Below are 12504 nucleotides of genomic sequence, written 5' to 3'. Positions count from 1 at the left end.
GGGGTTTGGCGGGCAGTGGGGAGCGGGGGGGCGAGGGAGTGGGGGGCGGGGGGAACACACCCTGAGGGAGACTCTATGTTGTGCCACGTCAGGAGAGGCAAACATAGCAGACAAACCTTGGTCCTGCGGGCGTCCAGCAGCTAGCGAGGGCGGAGCCAACAGAGAGAGGGCGGAGCCAACAGAGAGAATGAACACAGCGTCAGAACAAACACACACCTACACACACCCCCTACACACACCCCTACACACACACCTATACACACACACACCTACACACACCCCTAAACACACATTCAGACACACACCTACACACACACACATATACACAACCGAGATGGGTGGTGAAAGCAGTACCCATGAGAAAAATAAATACAAATATCTTTCAACCATCCATTCATCCTTCCTGAAATTGGTGTAAAACTGAAATGCATGATGAAAGTATTGGATCACACCTGACATCTCCAGTTTCCGGGGGAAACCTTTGTGGAAAGAGGCAGAGACACTTCTGAACCATCACTGGTGGAGACAGTGTTCCTGGAGACAGTGTGCCTGGAGACAGTGTTCCTGGAGACAGTGTTCCTGGAGACAGTGTTCCTGGAGACACTGTTCCTGGAGACACTGCTCCCGGAGACACTGTTCCCGGAGACACTGTTCCCGGAGACACTGTTCCCGGAGACAGCGTTCTTGGAGACACAGTTCCTGGAGACACTGAACCCTTCACTGTGCAGCATGTGCACCTCACTGCACTGCTGAGGGCTAGAGGTGTCCCAGTAACACTGGAATCCTCTGTGACATTGCTTTTAAATAGGACTACTAGGGGTGGGAATCTTTTGGTCCCTCACAATCTTTTTTAACATTTGTGAATCGATGTGAATCACTAGAAGACTGAATCGCGATTCAAATGTGAATCGATTTTTCTCCCCACCCCTAATGAATACATCTGATTTAATGACGTATGTTCTTCCGTCCTGCAGGGGGCAGTGTGTCCTGCAGGGGGCAGTGTGTCCTGCAGGGGGCAGTGTGTCCCCCCAGCCTGCAGGGAGCAGTGTGTCCTGCAGGGGGCAGTGTGTCCCCCCAGCCTGCAGGGGGCAGTGTGTCCTGCAGGGGGCAGTGTGTCCCCCCAGCCTGCAGGGGGCAGTGTGTCCTGCAGGGGGCAGTGTGTCCTGCAGGGGGCAGTGTGTCCTGCAGGGGGCAGTGTGTCCCCCCAGCCTGCAGGGAGCAGTGTGTCCTGCAGGGAGCAGTGTGTCCCCCCAGCCTGCAGGGGGCAGTGTGTCCCCCCAGCCTGCAGGGGGCAGTGTGTCCCCCCAGCCTGCAGGGGGCAGTGTGTCCTGCAGGGAGCAGTGTGTCCCCCCAGCCTGCAGGGAGCAGTGTGTTCTTCCGTCCTGCAGGGAGCAGTGTGTTCTTCCGTCCTGCAGGGAGCAGTGTGTCCCCCCAGCCTGCAGGGAGCAGTGTGTCCTGCAGGGGGCAGTGTGTCCCCCCAGCCTGCAGGGGGCAGTGTGTCCTGCAGGGGGCAGTGTGTCCCCCCAGCCTGCAGGGAGCAGTGTGTTCTTCCGTCCTGCAGGGAGCAGTGTGTTCTTCCGTCCTGCAGGGGGCAGTGTGTCCCCCCAGCCTGCAGGGGGCAGTGTGTCCCCCCAGCCTGCAGGGAGCAGTGTGTCCTGCAGGGAGCAGTGTGTCCCCCCAGCCTGCAGGGAGCAGTGTGTCCCCCCAGCCTGCAGGGGGCAGTGTGTCCCCCCAGCCTGCAGGGAGCAGTGTGTCCCCCCAGCCTGCAGGGGGCAGTGTGTCCCCCCAGCCTGCAGGGAGCAGTGTGTCCCCCCAGCCTGCAGGGAGCAGTGTGTCCCCCCAGCCTGCAGGGGGCAGTGTGTCCTGCAGGGGGCAGTGTGTCCCCCCAGCCTGCAGGGAGCAGTGTGTCCCCCCAGCCTGCAGGGGGCAGTGTGTCCCCCCAGCCTGCAGGGAGCAGTGTGTCCTGCAGGGAGCAGTGTGTCCCCCCAGCCTGCAGGGAGCAGTGTGTCCTGCAGGGGGCAGTGTGTCCCCCCAGCCTGCAGGGGGCAGTGTGTCCCCCCAGCCTGCAGGGAGCAGTGTGTCCCCCCAGCCTGCAGGGGGCAGTGTGTCCCCCCAGCCTGCAGGGAGCAGTGTGTCCTGCAGGGAGCAGTGTGTCCCCCCAGCCTGCAGGGAGCAGTGTGTCCCCCCAGCCTGCAGGGGGCAGTGTGTCCCCCCAGCCTGCAGGGAGCAGTGTGTCCTGCAGGGAGCAGTGTGTCCCCCCAGCCTGCAGGGAGCAGTGTGTCCCCCCAGCCTGCAGGGGGCAGTGTGTCCCCCCAGCCTGCAGGGAGCAGTGTGTCCCCCCAGCCTGCAGGGGGCAGTGTGTCCCCCCAGCCTGCAGGGGGCAGTGTGTCCCCCCAGCCTGCAGGGAGCAGTGTGTCCCCCCAGCCTGCAGGGGGCAGTGTGTCCTGCAGGGGGCAGTGTGTCCTGCAGGGGGCAGTGTGTCCCCCCAGCCTGCAGGGAGCAGTGTGTCCTGCAGGGAGCAGTGTGTCCTGCAGGGGGCAGTGTGTCCCCCCAGCCTGCAGGGAGCAGTGTGTTCTTCCGTCCTGCAGGGGGCAGTGTGTCCCCAGACAGAGCTCTGAGGAGCGGTGTGCTGGAGCCAGAGCAGCATCTTACTCCTGCTGCTCTGGGCTCGGGGCTTACGTAACACATCAGGCCAGGGCACTAAAACCACCTGGCAGCAGTCTGTCACTTCAGAGCATCTTCACACACAGTCTCCTGCACAAAGACCTCTGTCATGTTGTTTGATCAAAATACAAAAAGTAGAACATACTGAAATGGTAAAGGAGGAGTACGGGGGAGAGGGGGGAGAAAAGAGACGGGGAGGAGGGGGAGGAGAGGAGGGGGGGAGGGTTTCTGCTGGTGAGGATCAGATGTTATGTTTGTCTTCTGCTCATCTCTCTGCTCATCTCTCTCAACATACAGAAGAGTTAGGCCTAATATAGATTAACCCTAACACAAATATAGATGAACCCTAACCCTAATACAGATTTATACTGTATATCTGTTAGTAGTATAGAACATACTACAGTACAGCTGATGTGTAAAACTAACTGTATTCTTCCTCCAATGGCATACATTCAGCCCAATGAACTCCCCGAACCACAGCCAGGTTCACACAAAATCTGCAGGAGAAATTCTGTCTCTCCCTGCAAGGAGATCATTGAGGACATTTCTTAATTTGTCATTAGGGTTAGGCTCATTGCTTTTCCCACTGTTCTCCCTCTCCCTCTCCCTCTCGCCCTCCCCCTCCCCCAACCCCTCCCTCTCCCTCTGATCAATATTCTGTCCTTTCATGGTGGTTGGAGAAGCGGTAACCAAGCCTTATCCCTCCCTCAACCCACCCTCATCCACCCCTCCATTCTCATCCACCTTTATCCACCTACTGTCATCCACCCATTCACCTATCCACTTACTGAATGGGGTCTGTGAGAGCTGGAGGGCCCAGACCAGGGGTCTGTGAGAGGAGCTGGAGGGCCCAGACCAGGGGTCTGTGAGAGGAGCTGGAGGGCCCAGACCAGGGGTCTGTGAGGGGAGCTGGAGGGCCCAGACCAGGGGTCTGTGAGGGGAGCTGGAGGGCCCAGACCAGGGGTCTGTGAGAGGAGCTGGAGGGCCCAGACCAGGGGTATGTGAGGGGAGCTGGAGGGCCCAGACCAGGGTTCTGTGAGAGCTGGAGGGCCCAGACCAGGGGTCTGTGAGAGCTGGAGGGCCCAGACCAGGGGTCTGTGAGAGGAGCTGGAGGGCCCAGACCAGGGGTCTGTGAGGGGAGCTGGAGGGCCCAGACCAGGGGTCTGTGAGGGGAGCTGGAGGGCCCAGACCAGGGGTCTGTGAGGGGAGCTGGAGGGCCCAGACCAGGTGGTCTGTGAGAGGAGCTGGAGGGCCCAGACCAGGGGTCTGTGAGAGGAGCTGGAGGGCCCAGACCAGGGGTCTGTGAGGGGAGCTGGAGGGCCCAGACCAGGGGTCTGTGAGGGGAGCTGGAGGGCCCAGACCAGGGGTCTGTGAGGGGAGCTGGAGGAACCAGACCAGGGGTCTGTGAGAGCTGGAGGGCCCAGACCAGGGGTCTGTGAGAGGAGCTGGAGGGCCCAGACCAGGGGTCTGTGAGAGGAGCTGGAGGGCCCAGACCAGGGGTCTGTGAGAGGAGCTGGAGGGCCCAGACCAGGGGTCTGTGAGGGGAGCTGGAGGGCCCAGACCAGGGGTCTGTGAGGGGAGCTGGAGGGCCCAGACCAGGGGTCTGTGAGAGGAGCTGGAGGGCCCAGACCAGGGGTATGTGAGGGGAGCTGGAGGGCCCAGACCAGGGTTCTGTGAGAGCTGGAGGGCCCAGACCAGGGGTCTGTGAGAGCTGGAGGGCCCAGACCAGGGGTCTGTGAGAGGAGCTGGAGGGCCCAGACCAGGGGTCTGTGAGGGGAGCTGGAGGGCCCAGACCAGGGGTCTGTGAGGGGAGCTGGAGGGCCCAGACCAGGGGTCTGTGAGGGGAGCTGGAGGGCCCAGACCAGGTGGTCTGTGAGAGGAGCTGGAGGGCCCAGACCAGGGGTCTGTGAGAGGAGCTGGAGGGCCCAGACCAGGGGTCTGTGAGGGGAGCTGGAGGGCCCAGACCAGGGGTCTGTGAGGGGAGCTGGAGGGCCCAGACCAGGGGTCTGTGAGGGGAGCTGGAGGAACCAGACCAGGGGTCTGTGAGAGCTGGAGGGCCCAGACCAGGGGTCTGTGAGAGGAACTGGAGGGCCCAGACCAGGGGTCTGTGAGAGGAGCTGGAGGGCCCAGACCAGGGGTCTGTGAGGGGAGCTGGAGGGCCCAGACCAGGGGTCTGTGAGGGGAGCTGGAGGGCCCAGACCAGGGGTCTGTGAGAGGAGCTGGAGGGCCCAGAGGTGGTCTGTGAGAGGAGCTGGAGGGCCCAGACCAGGGGTCTGTGAGAGGAGCTGGAGGGCCCAGACCAGGGGTCTGTGAGGGGAGCTGGAGGGCCCAGACCAGGGGTCTGTGAGGGGAGCTGGAGGGCCCAGACCAGGGGTCTGTGAGGGGAGCTGGAGGGCCCAGACCAGGGGTCTGTGAGGGGAGCTGGAGGGCCCAGACCAGGGGTCTGTGAGAGGAGCTGGAGGGCCCAGACCAGGGGTCTGTGAGGGGAGCTGGAGGGCCCAGACCAGGGTTCTGTGAGAGCTGGAGGGCCCAGACCAGGGGTCTGTGAGAGCTGGAGGGCCCAGACCAGGGGTCTGTGAGGGGAGCTGGAGGGCCCAGACCAGGGGTCTGTGAGAGGAGCTGGAGGGCCCAGACCAGGGGTCTGTGAGAGGAGCTGGAGGGCCCAGACCAGGGGTCTGTGAGGGGAGCTGGAGGGCCCAGACCAGGGGTCTGTGAGGGGAGCTGGAGGGCCCAGACCAGGGGTCTGTGAGGGGAGCTGGAGGGCCCAGACCAGGGGTCTGTGAGGGGAGCTGGAGGGCCCAGACCAGGGGTCTGTGAGGGGAGCTGAGGGGAGCTGGAGGGGACCAGGGGTCTGTGAGAGGAGCTGGAGGGCCCAGGGGTCTGTGAGGGGAGCTGGAGGGCCCAGACCAGGGGTCTGTGAGGGGAGCTGGAGGGCCCAGACCAGGGCTGGAGGGCCCAGACCAGGGGTCTGTGAGAGGAGCTGGAGGGCCCAGACCCTGTGAGGGGAGAGGGCCCCAGGGGTCTGTGAGAGCTGGAGGGCCCAGACCAGGGGTCTGTGAGAGGAGCTGGAGGGCCCAGACCAGGGGTCTGTGAGAGGAGCTGGAGGGCCCAGACCAGGGGTCTGTGAGGGGAGCTGGAGGGCCCAGACCAGGGGTCTGTGAGAGCTGGAGGGCCCAGACCAGGGGTCTGTGAGAGGAGCTGGAGGGCCCAGACCAGGTGGTCTGTGAGAGGAGCTGGAGGGCCCAGACCAGGGGTCTGTGAGAGGAGCTGGAGGGCCCAGACCAGGGGTCTGTGAGGGGAGCTGGAGGGCCCAGACCAGGGGTCTGTGAGGGGAGCTGGAGGGCCCAGACCAGGGGTCTGTGAGAGGAGCTGGAGGGCCCAGACCGGGGGTCTGTGAGGGGAGCTGGAGGGCCCAGACCAGGGTTCTGTGAGAGCTGGAGGGCCCAGACCAGGGGTCTGTGAGAGCTGGAGGGCCCAGACCAGGGGTCTGTGAGGGGAGCTGGAGGGCCCAGACCAGGGGTCTGTGAGAGGAGCTGGAGGGCCCAGACCAGGGGTCTGTGAGAGGAGCTGGAGGGCCCAGACCAGGGGTCTGTGAGGGGAGCTGGAGGGCCCAGATCAGGGGTCTGTGAGGGGAGCTGGAGGGCCCAGACCAGGGGTCTGTGAGGGGAGCTGGAGGGCCCAGACCAGGGTTCTGTGAGAGCTGGAGGGCCCAGACCAGGGGTCTGTGAGAGCTGGAGGGCCCAGACCAGGGGTCTGTGAGAGGAGCTGGAGCGCCCAGACCAGGGGTCTGTGAGAGGAGCTGGAGTGCCCAGACCAGGGGTCTGTGAGGGGAGCTGGAGGGCCCAGACCAGGGGTCTGTGAGGGGAGCTGGAGGGCCCAGACCAGGGGTCTGTGAGAGCTGGAGGGCCCAGACCAGGGGTCTGTGAGAGGAGCTGGAGGGCCCAGACCAGGGGTCTGTGAGGGGAGCTGGAGGGCCCAGACCAGGGGTCTGTGAGGGGAGCTGGAGGGCTGCTGTATGTCGTGACTCAGCAGTCTCTAGGGGTACGGGGAGTCATGATGTCTGGTCTCTCGACAAGACAGGCTAGCAGAGCTCACAGGAGCTGTCTTGCACTGAAGGCAAATTTCACCTTTGTTGAAAGTAACACCCAGACTGTTGGTCGCACAGGCACAAACACACAAAATTGGCTCATAGGCAGTTAAAAAGTATTAACACAATGACAAGGGCTCTCCACCAGTCTACACACTCACTCACTCACTCTTCTCTCCGCACCTCCCTCCTTCTCTCACCACATCGGTGCTATGTCGCACCCCCCTGCTGGAGCACCGTAGCCCCTTCTGTGCGTCAGTGAACATAGGTGGGTGACAATCACATGGACTTGATGAGTCACAACTTCATGAGTCAGACAGACTCACATACATCCTACAGTACAGTCTCTCCTGATACATCCTACAGTAAAGGAGTCTCTCCTACAGTACTGGAGTCACTCCTACAGCACAGGAGTCTCTCCTACAGTACAGGAGTCTCTCCTACAGTTGAGGAGTCTCTCCTAAAGTACTGGAGTCTCTCCTACAGTACAGGAGTCTCTCCTACAGCACAGGAGTCTCTCCTACAGCACAGGAGTCTCTCCTACAGCACAGGAGTCTCTCCTACAGCACAGGAGTCTCTCCTACAGTACAGGAGTCTCTCCTACAGTACTGGAGTCTCTCCTACAGTACTGGAGTCTCTCCTACAGTACTGGAGTCTCTCCTAGAGCACAGGAGTCTCTCCTACAGTACAAGAGTCTCTCCTACAGCACAGGAGTCTCTCCTACAGTACAGGAGTCTCTCCTACAGTAGAGGAGTCTCTCCTAAAGTACTGGAATCTCTCCTACAGCACAGGAGTCTCTCCTACAGTAGAGGAGTCTCTCCTACAGTAGAGGAGTCTCTCCTAAAGTACTGGAATCTCTCCTACAGCACAGGAGTCTCTCCTACAGCACAGGAGTCTCTCCTACAGTACTGGAGTCTCTCCTACAGAACAGGAGTCTCTCCTGCAGCACAGGAGTCTCTCCTGCAGCACTGGAGTCTCTCCTACAGCACAGGAGTCTCTCCTACAGTACAGGAGTCTCTCCTACAGCACAGGAGTCTCTCCTGCAGCACTGGAGTCTCTCCTGCAGCACTGGAGTCTCTCCTACAGCACAGGAGTCTCTCCTTAGGTACAGGAGTCTCTCCTACAGTACAGGAGTCTTTCCTACAGTATTGGAGTCTCTCCTGCTTCTCCACGGTGTCCAGAAAATCAGGGACTCATCTTAAAAGGAAATGAGTCTCTGTCTCCCTGTTCCTTGACTCCTACACACAGTACCAAAGACAGCACCACATCAAACAAGGGGAAAAAACCTGGCTGTTAGACTGCTTTGTTTGAATCAATGTGCTCCACTATTTGATCAGCAGCAAGTCAAACTTCATGTCCAGTCGTTCTGTCAGTCAACGCGACCACCTCACTAAACTCCCAGAGAGTCACCGTGTCGCTCCATTCCAGCCGCAGCCTGTCTGGGTCTTTCTCCCAGGGGAGACTGGCCGTGGCTGGAGGGCCGGGGACTGACGCGTCCCGGGAGACAAGCCGCTGACAGCTCCAGTCCACCTTGTTAGGCTAGTGCTGGGCCAGGGGGCGCTGGGAGAACCTGCGGCCATCAATAACCTAAACCTGCTCACGTCTCACTGCCTCCTCGCTGCTCCGCCTCGCTGCTGGTGGGAGATGAGTGAGCAAACACACACACACACACACATAGACTATGACTTATCCACAACGGCTGATCCTGTCACTGATCCGGCCTCCCATCTCCTGTATGGCTCTTTGTCTCTCCAGATATCCTTTCTCACTTTCGGGACAGGATGCTTCAAAGTTTCAAAGGGTTGGCTTCTCTCTGCTCTCTTCACCTTCAGTCCAGAAAGTCTTCCTCTTCACCAGACTACACTCTTGCCCTTAATTGAGTTATTTTCCTCAAATCCTTTAATCTTCAGTGACCCCTTTTCTCCTCGCCTAACACTTCCTGCTTTTGGAGAAACAGTGGCCTTTCATCAATCCAGGTTTCGTTCCGTTCTTGTGTTCTTGCAAACTCGTTTGACGTCATCTTTGATTGCCCGAGTATGGTTCCAATCCAAAGAACACAAGTCATCAAGAAATCGCAACAAGATAAGCTATTTGAATGGTTTGAGAGAAGCAAGAAACCAGGAAAACTGGGGAATTTGATTATTTAGATATGGATAAATTTAAAACATATATACAATAATAATTGCAGTATCACATCCATCCACCCCTCCACCAAATACACCTGCATCGCTCCATCCAACGCTTCATTATTCCCTCCACCCCATCAACCACTCTTGAGAGCAACATTTTGAAGGATTTCTAGATTTTCCCAACCACCAAAGAGAGAGTGACCAAAGCAGTACTTTCTGTCTTCAACTTGGTTGTTAACAGTTGTATGTTTGTATGTTTGGCAATCAGTGTAGCTCATAGGTAAAAGTAGCTCATGTGAATTACGTGTGGTTATGTATAAAACCACTTGTGAAATGATTTCGACAGCAAAGTTGAAGTTAGATAGCCAACTTTATTGTCCAATTCAAGACAACAAAATTGTTTTATACATAACCCCATGCGATTCAATTAGCTACTTCCACTGATTCCTGTCCATCTTGTTATGAAACAAGATACATCACTTTCTCTTCTTCTTCTTGTTATAATTTAATGTCGAGCCGTAACCTACATTCAGTACTGCAGGAAAATACTGACGATCTTGTTCCGGTCCATGTTTATCCAATTGGCTAGGTGGCGCTGTCAGATAAAACGAGGGTCCTAGAACTGCGGTCCTGAAACTGCAGTCCTGAAACTGGAGCTCTCCGGCTCTGCAGGTACATGGTACTAAAAAATACCCGGAATTGTTCTTGATCCGCCCCTTTTATCGAGGATGCATCGGATGGTGACTTGGACAGATAGAACGCCTCTGATTTCCCAGAAGTCATTGCAAGAACACACGCATCTCAAATGGCATGGAACTCTGCTGGTCATGTTTCAGTTTAGACATCACACATGAAAAATGAGTAGGCACAATCATGACCATACACACACACACAAACACACAACCACGAATACACACAAACAGTGTGCCTCCTACACACTGGTGACAGAGAGAAACCCTGAGGACATCTTAGTACACAGCCCCTTTACACAGCAGATTAGCACGCTTCAATTACAGTTTGCACGCACACAATTCATCCACAAAAGACACACACGCTCTCTCACACACACCCACACGCATACACATTCCCATACACACTCCCACAGGCTGGCTTCACTACGTCGAGCCAGGCAGCTTCAAAAACCTAATGCACGAGAGGAATGCACAAGCCCCCATGCAGAGAGACAATCCGAGACAGCATGACCGTCTGTGTGTGTGTGTTTACACTTGTGTGTGTGTGTATGTGCGTGTGTGGCTGTGTGCATCTCCTCTTCCCGCACGGCCGAGCCAAAGATAACAGACGATCCAGGGTGGGTGCACCTGTCCAGGCACACACACCTGCACGCGCTATGTGAGAGGAGCAAACACACACCTGCATGACACAAACATGCTATACAGAGATCCATACAGGTGGCTATCAAGGCCTGTGCTTCCTTCTCACATGCTGACAGGCCTTCTCATACAGACATTCTGCTTACCCAGACACAACCCAGCTCTAGAAGCAGTTTTCATTCTCTGTTTTTGCCAGTCTAATTGGATACATACACATTTACTCTTGTCTAATGAACCTTCACTTGATAATGAATGTATGTATGTATGTCAGAGGAATCCCATATGGTGCCCAGGGGAAAACTACTAAAGATATGGAAGGAAGGAAGGAAGAAAGAAAGAAAGAAAGAAAGAAAGAAAGAAAGAAAGAAAGAAAGAAAGAGAGAAAGAGAGAAAGAGAGAAAGAGAGAGAGAGAGAGAGCAGACAACGATGTCCTTGACATTCCTCTCCAGGCTTTGAACTTCTCCTCTCTTCTCCTCTCTTCTCAGAGAGTGATTTAACGAGGCCACGACTTTACACATACACACACCTTCAGATACACACACATCACCACACTATAGGCAACCCATGTGTGTCACCTCAACAAACAAGTTAAACACTGCTTACCCACATCTTCAACTCACTGAATATTTATCAGCAACTGCTCACCATCATTTGACATCATATTTCAGGACAAGGACATACTGATTTTGCCATGAAACACAATTTTTTTAATCTTCTAAGGTCAGACCGTGTGGGGGGGGGGGGGGCTTCTTCGTGCCATAGACTAATGCTTTCTGCAGAGAAGGGAGACTGGCGTTTTGGAATGGAAGGGAGAAAACAGGACAGAGTAGCACGGAGGATATCGCTATAAAAACACAACGTAGTTAAGGTGGCAGCCGTGTGTTGCTTAGGCGGCCGCATGCAGTGGGATTCACTCACACACCCTCATACAGTGGGATTCACTCACACACCCTCATGCAGTGGGATTCACTCACACACCCTCATGCAGTGGGATTCACTCACACACCCTCATGCAGTGGGATTCACTCACACACCCTCATGCAATGGGATTCACTCACACACCCTCATGCAGTGGGATTCACTCACGCACCCTCATGCAGTGGGATTCACTCACACACCCTCATGCAGTGGGATTCACTCACACACCCTCATGCAGTGGGATTCACTCACACACCCTCATGCAGTGGGATTCTAAAAGTTACTTTGAAATGAATCATAAAAAGCTGTCAAGATGAGTATTTGAGATATCAGTGAAAGTAGCCAGCAGTGAACCCTATAAAACTGCCTCATCACACTGTCTGATGGTTATTACCACGATAAAACACCTCAAATTCTCAACGCTTAACATAGTCATAGGAACACATTCTTCCAGATGGACATTTCATATTATCCACAGCTGTCCTCAATATTTGTTCATTCATGTTGAAAGAGACCAGCTATTGTCAGAAGGAGGTTAAGAGCGCGTTTGAATGTATGTTAAAACATTCATGAATGCCAGCACCTCTTTCCAGAAAGGTTTCCGCATGAATTGAAAAACCAAAGCACAAAGTCGATTCCTCTGGACAAAAGGACATACCAAGCGCAGCTTCAGAGAGAGAGAGTCTGACTGGTACAGACCCTAACCCTCTGGACTGTTGTGAGGGTGAGAGACACATGCAGGGTGCGCCGGGCTGCACTGAGTGTTGGTGAGAGTGTGCAGTCTGTTGGCTTGATCTCACCTGGTTCTCCTCGTGGGTGACCCTCATCTGCTCCTTCAAGATGGAGGTCCTTGCAGCCTCCTCCTTCCTCATCACCCTCTCCTTCTTCAGCTCGGGGCTCCAGAAGCTCTTGATGCTGTTGGTGGAGGACCCCAGCTTGCTGTCCTTCAGGTCCAGCTCCCTCCTCAGCAGCTCATTCTCCCTCTGCATGTCCCTGAGCTGGGCCTGCATCTCCAACAGCTCCCCCCCACCCCGCACCGCCTGCCGCAGCAGTGCCGAGGGCAGCCCCTGCTGGTGGTGGTGGTGGTGCTGCAGCATGGACAGGGAGCCCAGGTCGCTGTAGGAGAGCAGGTCGGCATGGTGGTGGCCCAGCCCCACTGTGGCAATGTTGGGGCTGCTGCCCATGGCGGTGACCCGGCCTCCATACATGGCCCGGTTGGAGGCGCGGCCTAGGGTCACGGTGCCCTTGGGGTAGGTGGCGGTGGAGCCCACAGCCTCCTGGTCGCTCAGGTACATGGGCCCCGAGGTGGCGTAGGCGGCGTTGAGAGACTGGATGTTCTCCATAGAGAGCGTCTTGCCCCCCCCCCCCGCCGCC

General features: G+C 56.9%; 1 protein-coding gene across 1 annotated transcript in view; it reads right to left on the bottom strand.

The window, feature by feature from the left end:
• erc2 (ELKS/RAB6-interacting/CAST family member 2) overlaps window positions 1-12504 on the bottom strand; it is a 43852-nt gene that overhangs the window by 31230 nt on the left and 118 nt on the right. Inside the window, 1 exon segment of the mRNA XM_047025601.1 lies at window positions 11931-12502. Within this exon segment, the coding sequence (XP_046881557.1) occupies window positions 11931-12502 (572 nt within the window).

This window comes from Hypomesus transpacificus, chromosome 9 (assembly GCF_021917145.1).
Source record: "Hypomesus transpacificus isolate Combined female chromosome 9, fHypTra1, whole genome shotgun sequence".
Taxonomy (NCBI): domain Eukaryota; kingdom Metazoa; phylum Chordata; class Actinopteri; order Osmeriformes; family Osmeridae; genus Hypomesus; species Hypomesus transpacificus.
This window is presented reverse-complemented; position numbering and strand designations above follow the sequence as displayed.